This window comes from Gobio gobio (genome assembly GCF_949357685.1).
Source record: "Gobio gobio genome assembly, chromosome: 15".
NCBI lineage: Eukaryota > Metazoa > Chordata > Actinopteri > Cypriniformes > Gobionidae > Gobio > Gobio gobio.
In genome coordinates this window covers 47,347,648-47,372,880 of record NC_137108.1, presented here as the reverse complement: position 1 = coordinate 47,372,880, position 25,233 = coordinate 47,347,648, and the positions used below count along the sequence as shown (strand labels likewise).

The 25,233-nt window shown below is 38.7% G+C and overlaps 1 protein-coding gene across 1 annotated transcript in view; it reads left to right on the top strand.

Moving 5' to 3' along the window:
* Positions 1-25,233, top strand: part of LOC307138897 (mannosyl-oligosaccharide 1,2-alpha-mannosidase IA) — a 347,413-nt gene that overhangs the window by 306,307 nt on the left and 15,873 nt on the right. The window contains exons 5-9 of the mRNA XM_079837590.1: positions 7,971-8,065; positions 16,064-16,187; positions 19,301-19,394; positions 23,046-23,161; positions 24,267-24,486. Coding sequence (XP_079693716.1) covers positions 7,971-8,065; positions 16,064-16,187; positions 19,301-19,394; positions 23,046-23,161; positions 24,267-24,486 — 649 coding nt within the window. The remainder of the gene's footprint in view (positions 1-7,970; positions 8,066-16,063; positions 16,188-19,300; positions 19,395-23,045; positions 23,162-24,266; positions 24,487-25,233) is intronic.

The following is a 25,233-nucleotide window of genomic DNA, read 5'->3' as shown; positions in this document are numbered from 1 at the left end:
TGCTGCAATTTTTAAAACTCCATTGTTAATTGCAATACTGCACTTTATTTACTTTTCAAAGGCTTGTAAGCTACAGTTGGCACTGTTTCAATAAATGGAACTAATTTTCTCAACACATCTTTGATTCATTTTGTCCAGCATTTGCAAGCTGTAGACTCTCTGTCCAGTCAGAGACATATATTGTGTAATTGATGATTTTAGTTTTCAGTTCAGTTAATTCAATCCAAGTAAATGAAACACTCACAAGATGTCACCAAAATCACTCTGTCCCCTTTAAATCTTTCAGAAAATGATGTAAGTGTATCGAATTATATCGAATCGTATCGAATCGTATCGTTGGCTGAATATCGCGATATATATCGTATCGTGAGCTGAATATCGTGTATCGTATCGTATCGTGAGATTAGTGTATCGCTACAGCCCTACTGACAGTTGTCATTGTTAGACAGTTAGCAACTCTGTTTGTTTGTCCGAGTTAGCAACAGTATCTAAGGAGGGCGGGACTTACCGACTTTTTACAGAATTCTCAGTTTACATCTAGTAAATCTTTTTTGTTCGTTTGTTTTTTTCCATCACAGAATGTGTTTCATGGAAGAAAGAACTGCATACTGTTTGGAACGACTTGAATGAATAAGTTCCATTATAGGTTGCACTATTGCTTTAATATGTTAGTGTATTATCTTCATGTCTGTCGTGGCAGGTGAAGCCTCACATGTTACACTGCTGGACTGGGTTTGTGTCTGGGAAGGATGAGCTCCAGCTATGGGTCATTAGTGATCTGTCTGATACGGGCTGCAGTGAGAGTGCAGGGGGCCAATCAGGTTGTTCTTCTCCTGTCCTTCTCATCTCAGCCCTCATTTCGCGCCTGCACAAATGCATTAACCTGGAGATGTGCTGCCCTAGTTATAGCAGAGGCCACAGCACGTCTCTCTGGAGCCCAGTGGTTTGACCTTCTACTGGTGACAATTACAGTGCACTCTTCCCATCTGCATCACAAACTCATATTTATATTCATATCATATCCACATTATAACTTTTGTATGTGTGTCTGTGTGTTCATGACTGTCTGTCTGTATGTATGTCTGAGAGTGTGTGTGTGTGTATTTGTATATATTAGGGCTGTCAAAAGATTAATCGCGATTAATCTCATCCAAAATAAAAGTTTGTGTTTACATAATATATGTGTGTGTACTGTGTATAATTCATTATTTATATATAAAAACACACACAAGCATGTATATATTTAAGAAAAATTTATTATATTTATATATAAAATATTTATATTTATATATAATATAAATTATATAAATGTATATACAGTATACACATGCAAATATTTCTTAAATATATACATGAATTTGTTTGTATTTATATATACATAATAATTATCATACAGAGTACACACAAATATATTATGTAAACACAAACTTTGATTTTTGATGTGATTAATCGTGATTAATCTTTTGACAGCCCTAGTGTATATATATATATATATATATATATATATATATATATATATATACACACTCACCTAAAGGATTAATAGGATCACCTGTTCAATTTCTCATTAATGCAATTATCTAATCAACCAATCACATGGCAGTTGCTTCAATGCATTTAGGGGTGTGGTCCTGGTCAAGACAATCTCCTGAACTCCAAACTGAATGTCAGAATGGGAAAGAAAGGTGATTTAAGTCATTTTGAGCGTGACATGGTTGTTGGTGCCAGACGGGCTGGTCTGAGTATTTCACAATCTGCTCAGTTACTGGGATTTTCACACACAACCATTTCTAGGGTTTACAAAGAATGGTGTGAAAAGGGAAAAACATCCAGTATGCGGCAGTCCTGTGGGAGAAAATGTCTTGTTGATGCTAGAGGTCAGAGGAGAATGGGCCGACTGATTCAAGCTGATAGAAGAGCAACTTTGACTGAAATAACCACTCGTTACAACCGAGGTATGCAGCAAAGCATTTGTGAAGCCACAACACACACAACCTTGAGGCAGATGGGCTACAACAGCAGAAGACCCCACCGGGTACCACTCACCTCCACTACAAATAGGAAAAAGAGGCTACAATTTGCACGAGCTCACCATATTTGGACAGTTGAAGACAGGAAAAATGTTGCCTGGTCTGATGAGTCTCGATTTTTGTTGAGACATTCAGATGGTAGAGTCAGAATTTGGCGTAAACAGAATGAGAACATGGATCCATCATGCCTTGTTACCACTGTGCAGGCTGGTGGTGGTGGTGTAATGGTGTGGGGGATGTTTTCTTGGCACACTTTAGGCCCCTTAGTGCCAATTGGGCATCGTTTAAATGGGCCACGGCCTACCTGAGCATTGTTTCTGACCATGTCCATCCCTTTATGACCACCATGTACCCATCCTCTGATGGCTACTTCCAGCAGGATAATGCACCATGTCACAAGCTCCAATCATTTCAAATTGGTTTCTTGAACATGACAATGAGTTCACTGTACTAAAATGGCCCCAACAGTCACCAGATCTCAACCCAATAGAGCATCTTTGGGATGTGGTGGAACGGGAGCTTCGTGCCCTGGATGTGCATCCCACAAATCTCCATCAACTGCAAGATGCTTTCCTATCAATATGGGCCAAAATTTCTGAAGAATGCTTTCAGCACCTTGTTGAATCAATGCCACGTAGAATTAAGGCAGTTCTGAAGGCGAAAGGGGGTCAAACAGTATTAGTATGGTGTTCCTAATAATCCTTTAGGTGAGTGTATATACGTATACACACACACACACACACACACACAAATATATATATATACAGTGCACAGCATAAATGAGTACACATCTGGACATATATATTTAAATGTATTATAAATCATATATTTTATAAACACAGAGAAATGTATGTTATTAATATCCGTAAAATAAGTAAATCAGCCCATTTTGTTTAAATGAAGGATTGCATAAATGAGTACACCCTAGATTTAATACAACAAATGTATAATATTGTAGTACTTAGCATGTCCTCCATAATTTGAAGTATCTGCTCTGACCCTTTTTGGCATGGAGTGTACAAGTTCATGACATATTGTCACATCTGTCCTGTTTAACTCCTGGATGATGACTTCCTTAAATGCCCTGATCTTTCATGAGTGTTGCTCAACTCGTCAGAATCCCCCACAGGTGCTCAAGAGTGTTAAGATTGGGTGAAAACATGTCCGCAGAAGGTGGGACGAGTAAGCTTCACTGTGGGAACCAGGCACTTCTCACCGTACTCCTCCTCTAGCAACGTCATAACAATTTGGATGCTGTTAGATCCAAAATGAAATCTCATGATCTCATGAGAGCAGAGTATGGATTCCCAGATGTCTATATTTTTTAAATATGGGCCTTGGAAAAGTCTAATTGACTTAATTGTGCTTTGGCTACAGTAGGCAGTTCCAGTGTGGACAACAACCATGCATGTCACGTCTGCAGGCTGCATCTTACTCTGTGAGATAAACACTCACTCTTTTCATAGCTTTTGCTGGCACTGAGACACTGAGACACTCGCTTGGTATTTCTCCTGCTCTTTGTCTAGCAAAAAAAATCACTCATAACTAAATTAAAGCTTAAAATTAAGGGCTGATTATGTCAGGGACCTTGACACAAGTCCATTGTTTTTGAATTTCTGTGTTACTTTTGCTATATTTTCACACTTAAAACAATGGTAATCCGCTTGTACCACTGTCCTCTTTTTGTGCTAAGAAATAAATCTTCTCTCCCAAGTGGTTCCATTGTTGTGAGCATTAAGTCTGAGCATGATTCAGTGGGCTATATAACAATTGTCAAGAAATGATTTCTCTTGAAATGTTTTGGTTCAAAATACTTACATGATGATCAAAAACGGCTTCAACTTAAACCAGAAAAAAAGTTGAGTTTGCAACACAACATTTTATCACTTTGATAAGAAAATCGTATTTTCCTCAATAATTTTGACATGCTTCTTTGGTAATTGATCAAGCAGACTTCCTGGAACATTATCTCTCCAAATAACCATAACATGTCGACTAAGTAAAGATTGATTGTCTGTGTGTGTGTGTGTGTGTATATATATATAGATATATACAGTATATACACACTATATTGCCAAAAGTATTGGGACACCCGTCCAAATCATTGAATTTAGGTGTTCCAATCATGTCCATGGCCACAGGTGTATAAATCAAGCACTTGGCATGCAGACGCTTCTACAAACATTAGTGAAAAAATGTGTCGCTCTCAGGAGCTCAGTGAACTCAAGCGTGGTACTGTGATCGGTTGCCGCCTGTGCAATAAGTCCATTCGAGAAATTTCCTCCCTACTAAATATTCCACGGTCAACTGTTAGTGGTATTATAACAAAGTGGAAGCAATTGGCAACAACAGCAACTCAGCCACGAAGTGATAGGCCACGTAAAATTACAGAGCGGGGTCAGCGCATGCTGAGGGTCACAGTGCGCAGCAATAGCTGCAGACCTCCAAACTTCGTGTGGCCTTCAAATGAGCTCCAGAACAGTGTGTAGAGCTTCATGGAATGGGTTTCCATGGCCGAGCAGCTCATCCAAGCCTTACATCACCAAGTGCAATGCAAAGCTTGGGATGCAGTGGTGTAAAGCACGCCGCCACTGGACTCTAGAGCAGTGGAGACGTGTTCTCTGGAGTGACCAATCACGCTTCTCTGTCTGGTAATCCGATGGACGAGTCTGGGTTTGGTGGTTGTCAGGAGAACGGGACTTGCCTGACTGCATTGTGCCAAGTGTAAAGTTTGGTGGAGGGGGATTATGGTGAGGGGTTGTTTTTTCAGGGGTTGGGCTTGGCCCCTTAGTTCCAGTGAAAGGAACTCTTAATGCTTCAGCATACCAAGACATTTTGGACAATTTCATGCTCCCAACTTTGTGGGAACAGTTTGGGGATGGTCCCTTCCAAGATGACTGACCAGTGCAGAAAGCGTCGGTCCATAAAGACATGGATGAGCGAGTTTGGTGTGGAGGAACTTGACTGGCCTGCACAGAGTCCTGGCCTCATCCCGACAGAACAACTTTGGGATGAATTAGAGCAGAGACTGAGAGCCAGGCCTTCTCGTCCAACATCAGTGCCTGACCTCACAAATGCGCTTCTAGAAGAATGGTCAAAAATTCCCATAAACACACTCCTAAACCTTGTGGAAAGCCTTCCCAGAAGTGTTGAAGCTGTTATAGCTGCAAAGGGTGGGCAAACTCCATATTAAACCACTCCGCGTTGTTGTCAAATGTGCATCTTTAACCACACGGACAATCAGTCAGTTTTGATATTAACGCAAAACTTGCTTCATAGATACAGGCCTCAATGAAAATAATGGTAACGTTCATTGAGTGAATACAATTTTGATTCAGTTGCTGCTCTGATCAGTTCAGTGAAGGATTCGTCAGACTCCTAGTCTTTTTGAACTATTCATTAAAAGAACCAAATTGTAAAAATCATTAATTCTGTAATCAGGCTGTGCTGAATGTTTTGATTCGCTAAAAAGGACTGGCTCATAAGAATCATTAGTCGGTCCTTCATTATTGCAGTGTATGTTTGTTTAACATGCAGCCGCGAGGAAAACTCAATTGAAAGACGTTTTCTGTCATTTTGTAGTACAGTATTATTTCATCACATCACATTCAATACAGACTGCAAACTCACATTCACAACTCGGGTAAATATAATTTATTTTGGCATTGAAGATCTGTGTGTGTGTGTGTGTGTGTGTGTGTGTGTGTGTGTGTGTGTGTGTGTGTGTGTGTTTTACCATGATAAGTTGCCACCATGTGGCTAAGGCATTGTTGTGGCTTCCATGGCTTTCCTGTGCTGTTGCTAAGATATTCTGAGTGGTTTGCTATGTGGTTTTACTATATGAAAAAGACTCCTGCACCTTCAAGTCTGTGTGATATTCTGGTCTGGCGCTATTGGGTTTTATCGCCCACCAGCGTGAAAATCATAAGTCTGGTTTGGGCCGTGTGTTGCCCACTGAAGTTTAATACTTAGATTTAAAGGTTTGTTCAAATCCCTAAACCTAAATCGTAGCAATAATAGTGACGCTTGCCTCAGCAAGCAACACTAAAAAGAGCTTAGAGAGAAATATCTGTCACCAACAGTATTTCCAGGCATCTTACTTTGTGTAACTGCCGACATGAGCGATAAAAACACATCTCTCCGGTTTAATTCACTTTTGAGGATGGCCTTGTCACAGAGGAACTTGATTCTGTGGGTTCAAGGAAGTTTGAAAGTCCATTCTGGGTGTATTTGATAAATACTGCAGTTGCATTAGAAATATAAACTGTTGACGTGGAGTTTTCTGCACCTGCTACAAAGGGGAAAGTTTGAACACCCTGTTATCAGACATTTCATTTATTAAATTAAATTAATTAAACATGCAGTTTGGAATGTTTATCATTGCATAATATTTTGCATACTTAAACTACATGTTTGGGGTTGGTAAGATATTTAAAAATGTATTTCAACAGTCTCTTCTGCTCACCAAAGTTGCATTTAATTGATCAAAAATACAATAAAAACAAATAATTTATTCCTGTGATCAAAGTTGAATAGAGCCTCTGGAGCGAGTGATTTACATGTTTAGTCAATGTAAAGACGTGTTGGAGGTGTGATAGACGCATTTGCTTTATTCGTGCGTCCAGTTCACGCAAAAGACGTAAATTGAGCATCTTGAGCGATACGCGCGAGTGATTTTATTTTGTGCTTTTTGTGCATTCACGCGTTTCAAGCGAATTCGCTTCTGGCGCCTGAGTTGAAAAATCAGAACTTTGCCGTCAATTCGCGCCGCGTTAACCAATCAGGAGCCTGCTTGCTGCTGTCACGTGGTAAAGTGACGTGATGAGCCCCCGCATAATTTAAAAATACTACTGTTATTGTGTCACAAAATGTCGTTTTAAGATTTTTTCATGAATCTATAATTTGATGCTTGCCAAATTGTTTTGACTGAGGGCAAAGTGAAGTTTCATAACTTTTAGGCTATTTAACTTTACAGTTGTAGCCTACTAGCGCTGATTTTGACTGAATTGTTTGCTTTATTTATTGTTTATCGCTTCTTATACCTTGTTTTACTTATTCTTTTATAATGGCTATTATTGATCACACATAAACTGACATTTAACAAAAAGTGACTGGGTTGTGTTTTATGTCATTTATTACAGTGATAATCATATATATGCACACTTATTGTCTGAACCACATATTAATGTGTTAATAGTTATTTTAAAATGTAAACGAAAAGAGGCATGTTTGTGTTTTATATTTTGTTTGTTATTAATATACATGCAGTGAAGATAATCAAGGCGTTTCCTGAAATACAATTGTGTGGCTATTATTGTTTAATATATTTTTTTATGAAAATGTAAAGAGGCTGAGTGGTGTTTTATGACATATTTCTTCTGGAGCGCCTTGGACACGTGTCCATTTCGCTGTGGACGAGCGAGTGGATTCAAAATGTTCAAACTTGACGCGATAGACGTGAATTTGATGCTCTATTCGCATTCGGTGTAAACGTAGCATTACTCCAGTGTCACATGATCCCTCAGAAATCATTCTAATATGATGATTTACTGCTCAAGACACATTTCTTACTATTATTAATGTTGAAAACATATTTTTGTGGAAACCTTGATACATTTTTTTCTTTTCAGGATTCTTTGATGAATGGAACATTTAAAAGAACAGTATTTATTTGAAATAGAAATCTTTTGTAACATTATAAATGCCTTCACTGTCACCTTTTGACCTATTTATTGTGTCCTCGCTGATGAAAGTATTCATTTTTGTCACTAGCTGTTTTTACCAAATATCTGATATTTAGAGCAAGAATGCATGTGGAAAACATGCCAAACTTGTTTCGAATATGGGTCCTTTAAATGTGTGATTTGAAGAGAAACTTGCACAGAGGTGTTTGCTTCAGCACAACAGCAGTTAACAGTTTGCTGTTGTTTTATCTTTCAGATATTTAAGCAGAAAGTATTGGAGCTGGGCGAGAAGTTGTTACCCGCCTTCAACACGCCCACCGGCATTCCCAGAGGAGTCATTAACCTGGGCAGGTGAGCATCCGACGCAGCTTCTACGTGTCTGTGCGCCGTCTCGTCTGCCAGCCCGACCCCGGCTTGACGCATCCATTCACAAAACCATATGCCTCAAATATTAGGCTACCATTTCTTTCTCGCTTTCCTAGTGAAAGAGACGCTTTCTGGCACTCCTGCCGCCCACCTGGCTTCCATTAGCCCACCAGCTCGCTCTGACAGCTGCAGGCAAATTTAATTAACTGATTCTCACGCTAATTCCAGTTAGATGAGTAATAGGAGCCGGTCCCACAGATGGGCTGGGAGAAAGCGGGCCCTGGTGTGGCACTCAGGTTAGTCTTGGTAGCACAGACTGAACACACGTCACTATGCACGCGCTCTTATTATGACATTCACACTACCGGTCAAAAGTTTAGAATAGTTAACATTTTATATTGTTTTTGGCCCCACTTTATATTAGGTGGCCTTAAGTACTATGTACTTACACAAAAAAATAAGTACAATGTACTTACTGTGTTCAAATTGTATTGCAAAACATTTTGCTGATATTGAGGTGGGATACGGGTAGGGTTAGGGACAGGTGTGGTGGTATGGGTAAGTTTAAGGATAGGGTTTGGTGTAAGGGAAGTGCCAACTGTGTAATTACATATGTAACTACAGAAATTAATTACAGATGTAATTACATGCAAGTATTTTTTTAAATGTAAGTACAATGTAAAAACATGTATGTACACAATAAGTGCAATGTATCAAATGATTAATTCAAATGTTAGTATATAGTAGTTAAGGCCACCTAATATAAAGTGGGTCCTTTTTGAAATAAGTCTATTATACTCACCAAAGCTGCATTTATTTGATATTGTGAAATATTATTACAGTTTAAAATAGCTGTTTTATATGTCATTTTAAAATGTAATGTATTCCCTGTGATCAAAGCTGAATTTTCAGCATCATTACTCCAGTCTTCAGTGTCACATGATCCTTCAGAAATCATCAAGAGAAACAAATAAATACAGTCTTGGTGGGGCGTAAGAGGCTTCTTCCAAAAACATAAATAAAAACCTTAATTATTCTAAACTAGGGATGCACCGAATCCAGATTTTTGGGGTTCGGCCAAATACCGAATCCGAAACCGAATACCGAATCCTACTCCCATTATCACAGTAAACACATTAATGAAGTAAACAACGTCCACAGCAGTGTAGGGATGCACATATTGCAAAATATGCTACGTGCTAATAAAATACAGCAGTAAAACAAGCTCCTGACTGGTGGAAAGCAAATGAAAGGCGCTTCCCGAGGCTGGCCACTCGAAAGAGGCATTATCTCTGTTTTCCCGGGGCTTCAGTGCCATCTGAAGCCTTGTTTAAGGGTTGAGGTAGGCCTGCTATTTTTATTTTACAAAAAACTATAACGGTTCTTCAAAACTTCAAATGGATTCAGCGTATTTTCGTTTTGTCATGTTAATTTGGTAATTATTTAAGTGAAAAATATTTAGTGTAGGCCTATTTATTTTATTATTTTTATTTATATTTTATCTGATCTGTGGCTGCTGTTTGCACGGTAATATAAACCCAGTGTTTCCCACAGATTGGAAACCAATTTGTGGTGGGGGGCAGGCAGGGGCATGTGATTGGCACAAATATCAATTTAGATCTTGATTCAGTATCAATTCGTATGTAGCCTATAGCCTACTGTACATATAAGGAAAGATAAGTTTGTCTTTTTAGCACTATTTTACTTTTCTTGTGTTAAATTATATTTGCTTGCATTCGTTAATATATTCACTTGTGTGTGCTTATATAAGTATCATTAAAAATATTAGGATGCAAGTTATTAACTTTTTAAAATTTCACATTTAAAGAAATCTAGTGTTTGATCATGTCTAAATATTTATTCGAATGCAAAACCTAAAAATAAGTAAGAAGTTATGATCTGCAATACTTTTTTGAGAAACCAGACTAGATACATGTATAGTTATTTAAGAGCCATACAAGCACCTAGTGGGTAAACCATGGCTTTACAAATGAAAATGATTATTTTTCCAGCCACAAAATTACTCTAATTTGCCTCTTTGCATTGGAATTCTCTATTTTAACCTTGATTACTACACTAATTGTAATATAAATAATAAAAAAAAATGTAAGTGGTCATAAATGGACCATAATTATTGCACAAATGGTAGGCCTATTTAGTACCAAAAGATATCCTCAAAATATTCAATAAATATTATTAAACTAAAATATAGAACATTTATTTAATTGAAAAATAGTTAAGGTGTATGGTCACATTTGACCACCAATGAGTATGAGTGTGACCAATTAAGGCCAATTTATACTTCTGCGTCGAGTGCACGCAGAAGGTACGGCGTACCATACGCATAGACGCGTTGGATACGCCGTACCCTGACGCGCACCTCTCCAAAAATGTAACAACGCGTCAATTCTACGCGGACCGCAAGCGCTGTGATTGGTCTGCCAGAACCCCTTCCTCAGGTCAATAAATAAATAAAAAATCTGCGATAGGAGTGTGTGTGTCCAGAAATGGGATGATAGTTCCTTACGTCTGCTATAACACAATATTTTGTAGTCCAGCGATTCTTTATGGTAGTAAATAAATACATTGATCCGCTGAGTATAGTTTATTTATTTTCTCATTAAACCAAAGATGTTAATCAGTGATTGCATATCAAGAACAGGGACACATTAGGGTACATTTCGTGAATGAAATCTCCGCAACAGCAATCGATTGCTCGAGCCACCGCTACTGAAAACAGCGCCACGAGCTCTGCGTGATTTCACAAACGCATTCCAGCGCCAGATCGCCTCTTATTTAACTCTACTAATCAACTAGAGATGCTTAATTTGTATTAGATACAACAACTAAAGCTTCAAGAAAAGCCGCTCTCTCACTGCTGCTGATAATCCGACATGAATGTACACATTCTAAGCTGCTTCTTCTTCGGCTGTTGTCTTGATTACACCAGCATGCCCGAGGACACTGCCTCCTAGCGTCTGCATGTGGAATTGCACATTGACGCGGACAACAGCGCAGAAGTATAAATGCTCACGATGGCGTCGGCTACACGCGTAGCCTACGGCGTACACTACGGCATACACTTGACGCAGAAGTATAAATTGGCCTTTAGTAAGCAATGAGGGCTAAATACAAGAAAAACATTAACATTAATGTTAACAATGTTGCATCTCCATCACTCTCCATAATAAAATGATCCTGTAAATATGATTGACGTAATAAAAAATTGCTGCAAATACCTGTATAGTAAAACTGTTGTGTATCCGCTTAAGCCATTCAAATGCATTGACGGAGCGCTGGTTCGTTTTGAAGCTCCGTGAAGCACGTGACCACGCGCGCCGCCAGGAGATGAGAGCATGTTGCAACTCTGCTTTTCAACGCCTCTGGCTTTAACGGTTATGCCACATTAGCGCCAAAATGCTATTTCGTATTCAATTTTAAAAGCTTAGACTTTCATATCTAAAGCAGGTTTGGCAGTTTGGCCTGAGATTTAAATATGTGGCAGCCGGTGTTGATTCTGTGGCGCACCGCCACAAATTAGTCTATGTGTGGGAAACACTGATAAACCCGTGCAAAAAGTGTCTTTTTAACGGGTCACAGACACTCGTATTTTTATTTAATGCCAATTCAATATTATAATCTTATCAGTTAACGGTTAATAATCGGATAATGAGCATTGGTTGTCGTTGGGAAAATTAACCGAGATGAGCATCCCCACAGCAGTGTATTTTTAATTTAATTTAATTTAAATTAAGAATAGGCAACATTATGCCAGGATGACTGTCCTTCCTTTGCTGTATCTGAAGTGGCTGCATTTTGGCTGCTGTCTGTAGATTCCCCCATGCACAACTCGTATTCTTTCGGATGTTTCATGCGCAAATGTTTTAACTGCGGCTATAGTTTAGGGTCCTTGTCACCACGAGACAAATCGGCATTGGAAATTGACCATGTAGCTCAACTTGAATCGCCTTCTTTTGACTGAAAGTTTTTCTATTCACAAGTTCCATTTTCAGTCCAAGTTCCAACTTCCGTCGAGCGGTCCACCTAGTAAACACCTTCCCGTAATCAACGGCGGTGTCATTATGTCGACCAGCGGAGCACGGGTAGTCCGAGCCTATAGGGTTCGGTTCGGTGGAAAAAAATTCTAAAGCTCGGCAGAAACCGAACCCTGTCAAAAAGCCCAAAATTCGTCCGAATCCGATCCTGAATCCTGGATTCGGTGCATCCCTATGCTAAACTTTTGACCAGTAGTGCATGCAAGTTAATGTCAGTAAGAGTTGAAGTTGAGTTGAGTTGGCTACACAGGCAGCATTTATGGCCCTGTTTGCTTCTGGTATTAAAATGCGCTTTGGTTGATTGGATCACAAGTGAACAACGCCAAATTGTAATTGTTACTCTAATATCAGGAGAGTTTTATGTCATCGCGACAGGTAGAGATCCATCAGTGTTTGATATAGAACCGGGTCGCTAAAGACCCGAATATGTAATAATGATTGCCGGAACATTTATACATGTAAGGGTTAATGCGTAAACATTATGCCAAGTGCTCTAGTGAGACAGGATTTAAACTTTGTCAGCTGAAGACCCAAGTTTGGTTTGAAGACAAAAAACGTACCAAGCACAATGTTCTCTCACCATTTCTGATTTCTAACACACACTCAAAGCATTCGGCGTGGGTTCGGCTGTGTGTTTTTCCATCATCTCCAGCCGCGTTCATATGTAAATCGCACAAGCTTTTTTCTCTCATAAATTATGGACAGAAGTGGTTGAAAGCGGACAAAAGAGACGGATTTAAACACCAGGTGTAAACGTCTAACTCATTTTGTTCAAATTCCAGTGCAGCGTCACATGCATATTTCAGGTAGAAGGCAAAAGTAAATGTCTTTAAAGTCAAGCATTGAATTTTTTATATAAGCATCTACTCGGCGTCATTGGTATGATCGTTTCTTAATAATAAATATGCTTTAAGTAATTTTTCCCACCGGTGAACACTTTCTACCCTTTGTTTAACAAACACTTAGTTGTTTTGTGTTGGTTTCGGTTGATTTTTTCCGACAAAAGTTTTCTCACTTTCCTCTTCCTCCCTAGACGTCAGCGGTTATTGATTGTTCTTTCAGAAGGGAAGCGGTGCGTGCCTCGCTCTCACAATAAGAACCAGAAACAAATAATCTTGTGAATTAGTTCCACAGTTTCACCGAATGAATCCTTCAGGGAGGAGCGAAGCCCGAAATCTGGAGCGGTTAATTTTAGAGTTCATTCAGCACCTCGGTCTTTCTCTTTCTCCATCTTTCCATGTTTCCTCCGCTCAGTTTTTTTATTCCCATGCAGCAGGAGTGAGTCCTGCAGCATAAACAGAAGCAGAAGCTCTCTACTTTTTGAACAACAGTTGAAATTTTAATGGCATTTAATCAAAACGAAGAATAAAATGCTCTGGATCTACTGTTCAAACTGCTCTTAAAATATTTACTTTGTTGCATTCCCTATTTCCAGATTGCCTGTTACAGCTAAAGTGTTTGAATCCCTGGTAAATGAACAGATTTGTCGGTTATTAATATCTTCAGTCAAACTCAATCAGGTTGTAGACAAGGACATAGTACTATAACTGCTGCAATGTCAGTCACTCACCAATGACATTATTACTGCATTGCACTTTATATTGATTTATCCAAAGCATTTGATTGTATGGATTGTGGTCTTCTTTTGCATAGGCTCTTTTAGTAATAAAGTGATTTTTAACCTCTTAAGCTCTGGGACCACTTTTGGGATTGTCTGGATTTGGCCTACCCAAATTGAAACACTTCCCATACCCACATACAGTGGACTCTAAATACACAATTTTGGTGTCATTTTAAAGGAAACATGTAAGTATATGTTGTCTAAGCTGTAATAAACCCCCCAAAAAGAGACGCTTTTTTATTTTTTGGTTATAAATTCAGTTTTGAAAGTATGTAACTCAGGCCCTGTGTGCTCTAGCACCCTGCAGACAGTTTGGGCTGTTTCCACTAGATTTCAGAAAATACTGGAAAAAAGTTTTTTGTCTGGATCATATATATACCAATATACAGTGGTATAAATGCAATATCCCAGGGTCATTGAATTATTTTTTCCAGTGTTTGCTGACATGTGCTGGTAACAACCAAAACTGTCTGCAGGGTGCTAGAGCATATAGGGCCTGAGATATACTTTCTGAGATATACACTTTCACTAATGAATTTATAACCAAAAAATCATAAACTCCTATTTTGTTTGTCTGTTTTATATATGTGTGTGTGTGTGTGTGTGTGTGTGTGTGTGTGTGTGTGTGTGTGTGTGTGTGTGTGTGTGTGTGTGTGTGTGTGTGTGTGTGTGTGTGTGTGTGTGTGTGTGTGTGTGTGTGTGTGTGTGTGTGTGTGTGTGTGTGTGTGTGTGTGTGTGTGTGTGTGTGTGTGTGTGTGTGTGTGTGAATTATACATATACTATATTTATCACTTTTAGAAGTGTTTTAAGTAATTTCAGGGTTTTCTGTAAAAAAAAGACACAGGGGTATGGGGGCAGACTGAAATTACATTAAAAAAGGTAATATTCCTCCATTTAGATTCATTTGAATAAATCTTGCATAGAAGATCCAGGCAAAAATCTTTTTTCCAGTATTTTATGGAATCTAGTGGAAACAGCCCAAACTGTCTGCAGGGTACTAGAGCACACAGGGCCTGAGTTACACACTTTCAAAACTGAATTTATAACCAAAAAATCAAAAAGCGTCTCTTTTTGAGGGGGTTATTACAGCTCAGACAACATATACTTACATGTTTATCACTTTCAGCAGTGTTTTATGTAACTTCAAAGGGTTTTCTGTAAAATGACACCAGCATTTTTTATTTAGAGACCACTATATGTGGGTATGGGAAGCTTTTCAATTTGGGTAGGCCAAATCCAGCCGGAATGGTCCCAAAGTAATTTAGTGTTAACAAGTTACTTTGTGTAAAACAAATGCCAAAGTGATGCAAGTCTCCAGAAGAGACTCTAATGGTATCACATATGAGGTCAGAGCTCCTCCACAGACATTTAAAATTGAAAGTATATACATGATGATGTACACTGCGCAGGGTCCGCAGAGTTTAAGTGGAAGTACTCCTCTAATTGTAAGGGCAAGTGTTCCTCAAGGCTCTGTTTTGGGACCAATTTTATTTTCTATTTATATAAATGAACTTGGTGTAGGACTGAGCCAGCAAATGTACTCCGTACTGCTTTTAATTTATTCCAGACTTTTCTTGTTAGCCTAAAATGTGTGCTAACTACCAAAAAAACCCTAAATAAATAATTTTTATGTGCTCCAGATTAACACTTAATGATTTTATGATTAAAACTTTTGATGGCACTCATTTTGAGAGGGTTGCCTCTTCTCTTATAAATATCTTGATATTTTGTGTTGTTTCTTGGTATTTTATCAGTTGTAAAAAAAATCTGTAAACATCCTTAAAAGATTTTGTGGCATAAACCACATCTGCATTTTACCTTAATAAATGGTGAAAGGTATGTGTACATCACATTAAATCTGATTTGTGAAACTATGTCAAATATTGAAAAAGTAACGTGCAATTTTTATGATCCCTCTTATTTTGTTAATTATAAAATGATTAACATCTTGCATATTCTGCAAATGGCGTGTAAACTTATGAGCAGAACTTTTGGTGTTATTCATGTGAATTTTGTGCAAAATTTGTTTTTATTCATTTTTTTTTTAAATGCATCATTATGGATTTTTCATTAAGCACGTAACGTTCTTGTGTGGGATGAAGCGAAGGCTTTTAGCACGTCTGTGTTAAACAGTTCCTGCCGTTTCCACTGTGCTAATTTTTCCTGCAAATAACAAGTGCGCTGGCATCTGCTTTCCATGGTTTGGTGCTTTGTTGCCATGGCCGCACTGTTACCTGCCTGGTTGCCATGGCAGCGGTGTGGCGTAGGTGGTGGTGCTCACTGTGCCTGGTTTGCTCTCTGTTGCAGTGGCACCAGCTGGAGTTGGGGCTGGGCATCGGCCGGGAGCAGCATCCTGGCGGAGTTCGGGACGCTGCACCTGGAGTTCGTCCACCTGTCCGAACTGTCTGGAAACCCAGTGTACACTGAGAAGGCAAGAGTCGTTTGTCTTCTAATGATTTACATTAATGTTGTCACGATACCAACATTTCAGTAGTCAGTACCAATACCAGATTTCACGGTTCTCAGTACCAATTTCAATATAGCAAAAACTATTTGAAAATAAAATATATTGAATGAAATTGGTTTATATTAATGATTATGATTAAATAATACATTAAAACATTAGCATGTGTAGTCCAAATATTGTTCAGTTAAATAAACATTGCATTAAAAAAATCTATTGAAAAGTTAGAAATAAAATGGAAAAACAAAAAACACATTACAGGTAACAGAACAAGTGGGAGATCTATTGCACGGGTCATGACATGGATTATTTTATTATTATTTTAATATGTGCACTTATAGGGCCCTATCATACACCCAGCGCAATGTGATGCCAGGTGCGACTCAAGAGTTTTTTGCCAGTTTCAGCCCGACGCAGCGCCATTGACCAACAAAAACCTGGTCTAAAGTCAAAAGCACAGTATTTTTGGTGTTATTTAAAGGGTGCGTTAGTAATATGCGCCTATAGGCGGGTGCACAACGGGCGTACACTTTGCTTATTACACACACAGGGATGTGAGCAGCACGCAAACATTTTTAAATATTAAAAATAAAAGGATTCCTCTCTGGAGAAGCGTTCAGTCTTTCCGCTCACAAATTCCTCCACGTAAATAGTGAATCTGCCATGGTGCGAGTGCAACTGGCTTTTAAAGGTAATGGGAGATGAGACTCTGATTGGTTTATTGCACGTTACGCCCAGAACTCATCAAGAGACTAGCCTTTTGGACCATGTGCCTGGTGCGCCGACCGGTTTTTCCATCGTTAAACTAGCAAAAGTGGATTCGGATACACCCTAAGTGCTCCTGCGCTGTGTGCTTCAGACCATGCGCTTAGACCATTAAAATAGGGCCCATAATGTTTATAAAGTTGCACAAAAAAAACTATACCTATACAGTAGGTGGGGGGAAAACAATTATTTTCAACCCTCATTTTGACCTTGGTATGTCCCAGTTTACATACTTGTGCACTATTCTATGCTATTTGTAGTGTAAAAAAATGCAAGTAATGTGTTTACACTGAAAATTCCACAAAGAAAGAGTACTTTAAACATTCGGGGTAATGCACTTAATTAACTGAAAAAACAAAGTGTGGACACTTCACTAATCGTCTGTTGCAGCTTTAAGTGCATAGTGTATAGTGTGTCATCTGGGATTTGGGAAAATGATCAGTTTTTAAGGTGCGGCTCCTTTAAGGCTTGTCAGTAAACGGCATCTGTTATGATTGGCTAACTTATTTGCATATGAAACAGTATCAACGCCCACTCGCTATTACACACGAGTTAGTGTTTCGAAAACATCCATATAAAACCGTCATTTACAGACAAAGTATTAAGAAATCGTTAACTTACGGTTTGTGGTGCAGCTGCTGTCAGATCAAATACAGTTGGCTGTTTCATCTTTCAACAAAAGTTTCTTTGTGGACTCTCCATTACACTGTGCCTTGTTTACAAAACAATCTGCAGTCAAATTATCTTAACAAACATATAATCCTCCAACGTGATCCGTAACGGCATTAAAAAATAAACCATCCTTCTGAAGTCTGTACAAAAATGAGCAAATTATCTGCTTAAACAGGACGTGTCAAAGCAAACGTTCCTTTACGTTTCCATTTGTCCTCTAGTCGGCAGACTAAAGTGCGTGGAGTAAAGTGAACACGCATCTATATACTGTATCCAGTGTCAGTTTCAGTGACTGTAATGGGTTTTATTTGCTTTTGATGCGACGCTCACATCCAGTGTAAGCAAATATCAGCCGTTAAGCGATTGAACGCCAGTGGGCGAGGAAGTATAACTATTGGTCGATTTCTTGCTCTGGAGGTGGGAATATGCAAATGTGTTTGCCTGTGTGACATCACAGATCCCGCAATATCAAAACGAGCTGTTTTTGGAGCTTGAATAAATAAATGCTTTGTTTATAATAAGGAGGACGTTTTAAAGGGATAGTTCACCCAAAAATGAAAATTAGCCCATGATTTACTCACCCTCAAGCCATCCTAGGTGTAAATGACATTCTTCTTTCAGACGAACACAATCAGAGTTATATTAAAAAAGTCCTGGCTAATCCAAGCTTTATAATAGCAGTAATAGTTGCTCTGTTTTTGAAGTCCATAAAAGTGCATCTGTCCATCATATAACTGCTCCACGCAGCTCTGGGGGGTTAATAAAGGCCTTCTGAAGCGAATCGATGCGTTTGTGTAAGAAAACATATTTAAAACTTTGTAAAGTAAAGTTTCAGCCGACCGCCTTCCGTGTTCAAATTATGGAAAAAGTGTTGAAAGTGCCCCTGCCGATCGAAAGACTAACGCGACCAGGTAGGCTTGTCATGACGTCACGTACGCATCTTGAGTTTCACTTTCAACTTTCAACACTTTTCCACGGAAGGCATTCGGCTGGAACTTTACTTGATAAAGTTTTAAATAAGGATTTTTTTTTTTACACAAACGCATCAATTCGCTTCAGAAGGCCTTTATTAACACCCCAGAGCCACATGGAGCAGTTATTCGACGGACAGATGCATTTTTTATGGACTTCAAATACAGAGCAACAGTCCCTGCCATTATAATGCTTGGTTTAGCCAGAACTTGTTTAATATAACTCTGATTGTATTCGTCTGAAAGAAGAACCTGTCATACACACCTAGGATGGCTTGAGGGTGAGTAAATCATAGGCTAATTTTCATTTTTGGGTGAACTAACCCTTTAAGCTTTGAAACTTGTAGGTTGTGTTAATAGTTCAAAGACCTCTTATATGTCAAAAAATCAAGGCAAATTTGATTTCTCATGTCATGACCCCTTTAAGACTTACTCCTTTGTCAAAACATCACTGTTTCGGATTCAATCCCTCATTTTAATCCTGAAAGTTTGCAGAGTACTGACGTAGCAGCATGAAAAATAAAACTTTATCCAAATTATGAATGGGTTGTATACGAAAAGTCCTTTGACAAGGCTAATTTACACTGAGACGACGGGATACGGGCATTGAATGAACTATGAACAATGTTGAATGAACATTGAATTGAACTCCCACTATGTGTTTTTTGTTAGGTGATGAACATCCGAAAGCTGCTGAACAAAATAGAGAAGCCTCATGGTCTGTATCCCAACTTCCTGAGTCCCGTCAGTGGAAATTGGGTGCAGCGTAAGTAATATCTCTGTGATTTTAAATCATTTGAAACCAAAAGATACTACACTGTTATTGGCAGCAACTATTTTTGACTTTTTTTCTTGTAAAATATCTAATTCAATTTGATATTTTCAAAAATGCTAAATCAATTTGCATGAAAAGCAAAACCTTTTAGCATAAACCTCACTGTATTATTTATATATATATATATATATATATATATATATATATATATATATATATATATATATATATATATAATGCTTTAAGCAATAAAAAATCTAGTGGAGCAAGAAAAATAAACTTAATTTCAAAATATTTCTCCAGAGAATAAATCCTAATATCTTGTGGAGTTTAGTTTCTCAGATAGGTTTGTCTAAGGTTTTTCCTGGAAAACCATCTACAATATACAGTAAACATCTACATTTTTCCACCAATGCATATTTAACACCTTAATAAAATAAATGCACCATAGCCAAATTAAACTTTGGTGGTGTGCATGTCAGTTCTGTGCGACTTTTGTTGTAGGAAAATGCTTTGGATTGTTGGATTGGCGGCATTGACGATTTAGCCCAAATAATTCAAAAATAAATGTGCCAGGTGTGATAGATGATAGAATTTTGCTAATGACAGCTGTTCCTATTCTCTGGAAAAAGCTGATTTCTGTGCACACACATTTTATTTGGGCCTTCCCATCAACCAACACTAAAAATCTTTAATCATTAAGACTAAAAAAAGCACAAATATTCTAAATACTCAAATGTAATAAAATCATACGTCCTGTGCACGTCTAGGACGATGTGCTTAAAAGCGTAAAAGTTTTTTTGCCATTCTTATAAAGTTTGCAAAACAATATTAATGCCAAAAAAGAAAAGAAAAGAAAAACATCTTCCCAGTACAAAGATGCATTATTTTGTTTTAGAGTATTTTCATTGTAACAAGCATACATTCAGTTGAGTGTGTCCAAACTCTTGACTGGTGGCTACTATTTAGTTATTTTTCATTTTTTATTTCTGTTGGTTTATCACTGGCTTGTGCGCTGGGTCACAAGAGAGGCTCTTTGAGTTTCACAATGCAATTATTCTGGCATCCATGACATCAATTGAGCCAGTGCAGCTCTCCTGTCAAGCAGGGACATAAGCCCATGGCCAAGAGTTATTAAAATGATAATAAATCCCATTACCTTTTGGAAATTGAATCTTTCAGATTCACCTGAAAAACAGGAGAAACATTTTTTTTCTTTAACGGGGTTGAATGTAATCTGCAACTGCAGCACTAATTGGTGTAGCTTGGGAATGGCTAATGAGTCTCAGAGATAGCGGGAAGAGCGCGGATGAGACCGCGACTCCCTCATTCTGATTTGCATGTCAATAGAGCGGAGGGCGGATACAAACAGTCCTGGCATTATGTTTGTTGATTCTGATTATAGTACCTAGGTCATTCCTGAACCCAACACAATGAAGGGTGTGCATAGAAATAGAAACCATTCATTTCTAATCCTGGTATAAGAATAACAGAAATAAATGAATCCATGAAACCTGCTCCAATCACGCCTGGGAGATATTTAACCTCGAAATTAAAGATGGAAAGGCAAAATGAATTATCAATGAAAAGATTTATAATGAAGTTATACTATACATAATATAGCTATAAGTATAATTATAAATACTTTAGGTGTAAAACATTTATAATTTTTTACTGTGTGTGTGTGTGTGTGTGTGTGTGTGCATGTGTCCGTGTGTGTGTGTGTGTTTGCGTGTGTCCGTGTGTGTCCTAATACTGTAGGTATAAAACTATACATTACACACGTGTGTGTGTGTGTGTGTGTGGATTTAGATAGATAGATAGATAGATAGATAGATAGATAGATAGATAGATAGATAGATAGATAGATAGATAGATAGATAGATAGATAGATAGATAGATAGATAGATAGATAGATAGATAGATAGATAGATAGATAGATAGATAGATAGATAGATAGATAGATAGATAGATAGATAGATAGATAGATAGATAGATAGATAGATAGATAGAGATATATACGCTACATTACATATATACTATACATAAAAGTTTTTACTATAAATACATATATGTGTGTATATATGCATGTGTGTTTCTGTGTGTGTCCTTATACTGTAGGTATAAACACAATGTGTGTCCTTGTGCATGTGTATGGGTGTGCGGAAGTGTGTGTCCATGTGCATATGTGTGTGTGTGTGTGTGTGTGTGTGTGTGTGTGTGTGTGTGTGTCAGTGTGCGTATCTGTGTGTGTGTCCATGTATGTGCATGTGCGTGTGTGCCCATTAGCATATGTGTGTCCTTGTGCATGTGTATGGGTGTGCGTAAGTGTGTGTCCATGTGCTTATATGTGTTTGTCCGTGTGTGTGTGTGTGTGTGTGTCAGTGTGCGTATGTGTGTCTGTGTGTGTGTCCATGTATGTGCATGTGCGTGTGTGTCCATTAGCATGTGTGTGTCCTTGTGCATGTGTAGGGGTGTGCGTAAGTGTGTGTCCATGTGCTTATATGTGTGTGTTTGTCCATGTGTGTGTGTGTGTGTGTGTGTGTGTCAGTGTGCGTATGTGTGTGTGTCTGTCTGTGTGTGTGTCCGTGTATGTGCATGTGCGTGTGTGTACATTAGCATGTGTCCTTGTGCATGTGTATGGGTGTGCGTAAGTGTGTGTGTGTGTGTGTGTGTGTGTGTGTGTGTGTGTGTGTGTGTGTGTGTGTGTGTGTGTGTGTGTGTGTGTGTGTGTGTGTGTGTGTGTGTGTGTGTGTGTGTGTGTGTGTGTGTGTCCGTGTGTGTGTCCGTGTGTGTCCATGTCCGTGTGTGTGTGTGTGTCAGTGTGCGTATGTGTGTCTGTGTGGTGTCCATGTATGTGCATGTGGGTGTGTGTCCATTAGCATATGTGTGTCCTTGTGCATGTGTATGGGTGTGCGTAAGTGTGTGTCCATGTGCTAATATGTGTCTGTGTGTGTGTGTGTGTGTGTGTGTGTGTGTGTGTGTGTCTGTCAGTGTGCATATGTGTGTCTGTGTATGTGCGTGTGTCCATGTATGTGCGTGTGTCCATTAGCATATGTGTGTCCTTGTGCATTTGTATGGGTGTGCGTAAGTGTGTGTCCATGTGCTTGTGTGTGTGTGTGTGTGTGTGTGTGTGTGTGTGTGTGTGTGTGTGTCAGTGTGCGTATGTGTGTGTGTCCATGTCTGTGTGTTTTCATGTTTTTCTATCCCAGTGGGGACGTCAACCTGAATGCACACAGACTCATGGGCACTGGTGTCACTGTGGGGACTCTAAACTGAGGTCCCCTGGCCATGAGGAAACAAGCTTATAAATCACACAGAATGAGTTTTTGTGTGATGGGTAGGTTTAGGGGTCGGGTTAGTGTAAGGGGATAAAACCATTACGTCTATGGAGAGTCCCCACAGAGATAGCAAACCAGACGTGTGTGTGTATTGGCCTGTTTTAGTGTAGTTATCTTTTATTTGTTGACATATTTCCTGTTGAAACAGGAAGTTGAAGCTGACCAATTCATACTGCAATGCATAATAAAAAAAATCTTATTGCCCCTAAAAATATGCTTCATTTTCTTCATTCCAAATGTTTTCATCATGATTTTAAGGGTTGTAGAGTTCAGAGTTTTTGTCGTCTTCTCCTTTTCTCAGATCATGTCTCGATTGGAGGTCTCGGGGACAGTTTCTACGAGTACCTGATCAAATCCTTCCTGATGTCAGATAAGACGGATGAGGAGGCCAAGAAGATGTACTACAGCGCTATGGAGGTACGGAAATATCAGTCATACCTTTGATTGATCACTCTAAACATTGCAACATTTTATTCGCTATTATTTATTTTTCTTGCAATTTAGTTGCATGTATTATTTCTGGTCTTCAGTATGTTCAGTAAAGAATAAAGAGAAACGAAGTGTGTAAAATAGATTAGATTCAGCTCTCATTTTGATCCGAAAGGAGAAATATAACCACGATACGGAGAGAGCGAATGCATTCTCACTCATTATCCCTTCATTTGCATAGCCTTTTCATTAGATAATGTTTCCCTTGAAGAATGTGCTCTACCAAGATATTAATTACATGTATAATCAGGAAAGGGCAATTTTATCAGCCCAGTGTTAAAATATATAGCATGTTTTCAAATATCCAGTCCTGTTCACAGTGCTTTTGATTAGTTTGAGGTGGAATTATTGATGTGAAATATTTGATTATAAATTTTTATTTTCATGTTCACTGTAAGTTGTTTGTATACATTTAATGATGCAAAATGGAGGGAAACTGATGACTCAGTTTGGTTTGGGTCTTGAAGGGGAAGACGCAAGGAAAGAGCAAAACAAAACGATGAGTCATTTGCTATTGATCGTCCATGATGGCTTGTGCTGTTTTGTGCTTCTCTAAAGAGGCGAAAACATAAAAACGCAGAGGGAAGAGACGGATTTCAGCAGACTCTCTGAAATAAACAGCACTGAGATGTTTTCCCGTATAGTCTTCGGCAGATTTATACACCTTCAAGTGTCAAAGTCCCGAAAGAATCTCAATGAGGCTTGACTTCAATTCACCACGCTGCATACTGTCTTATACTATACATAAAACATTTCATGCATAAATGTCGGCACCTAAGCCAATATGTGCACGCCGTCCCAGTTTTATATGTGCATAGATTCAAGCTTTATTGAAACCCAGCGTCGCCTTGATTTCAAAGCACTTTACAAATCTAACGGATGTTTCATCCACTCACGTCCACCCATCTGTTTTTCATAGGAAGCGTGTTCGACTGCGATTAATAGCTGCATTATCTTCAGCATGCGTGCATTGTTTTGAAAAATCTCTGGTAGCTGAAAGTTTGCATTGAGTCATTGCCCTGTCATCTCCCAGGCCATCGAGACCAACCTTGTGCAGAAGTCTCCGGGTGGATTGACGTACGTGGCCGAGTGGCGAGGCGGCATCCTGGACCACAAGATGGGGCATCTGGCCTGTTTCTCCGGCGGGATGATTGGCATCGGTGCTGATGACGGCCCGGCGGGACAGAAGCAGCACTACCTGGATCTGGCAGCTGAAATCACTCATACCTGCCACGAGTCCTACAGCCGCTCAGGTCAGTTCGGGGAAAGAGACGGTTTTAGAAACAATGTTAGTTGGACTTAGGGGTGTGCGATATATATCATCTATGATAATATCGTTATTATAACCCATTTGTGGCCAAATTTTTCTGAATGGTTTAATGCAAATAGTCATGTTAATAGTGTCCTATCTGAACATGTTATGCATTTACATTTACTTTCCCCAGGTTTTTTTTTTTTTTACTTGAAAATAGTAAATATGTTGTATGCACCCCTTCAGTGTCAACATTTGACTAGGAGGAGAAAATTCAGCATCTAACTCAAAATAACTGCTTTCAACAAATCAATCTTTATTCATGAACAAATGTATTATGTATAAAAGTCGAAGAACATTCGATGCAAACTCAAAAAACCTGTTTTTGAAAATCTTTTGAATATGAAAACACAACAAACAACAAATAAAGTCTTGAAGTGGTGGAACATAGTGCAGAACAAAGTGCAGCCATTAAGTTGCCCCAACAGTAGCCTGGTCTTACCAGACTCTCATACATTTCATTTGTACAGAGCGGTGATGAAATATATTGCTCTTGTAAATACTTGCCAGCATTTAAAGAAATACAATTAGAAATGCATCCAAATGACAGCGAAGCGCAACCGTACAGTTTCTCTGCAGTGGTCAAAAAGGATATAAACAGTGAATTTTGAAGTGATATATTCTTGAACACTCAGAGATGTGGATTCGGACAGCAATTAAATGACCACACGACCTTGGTGTTTGCCTA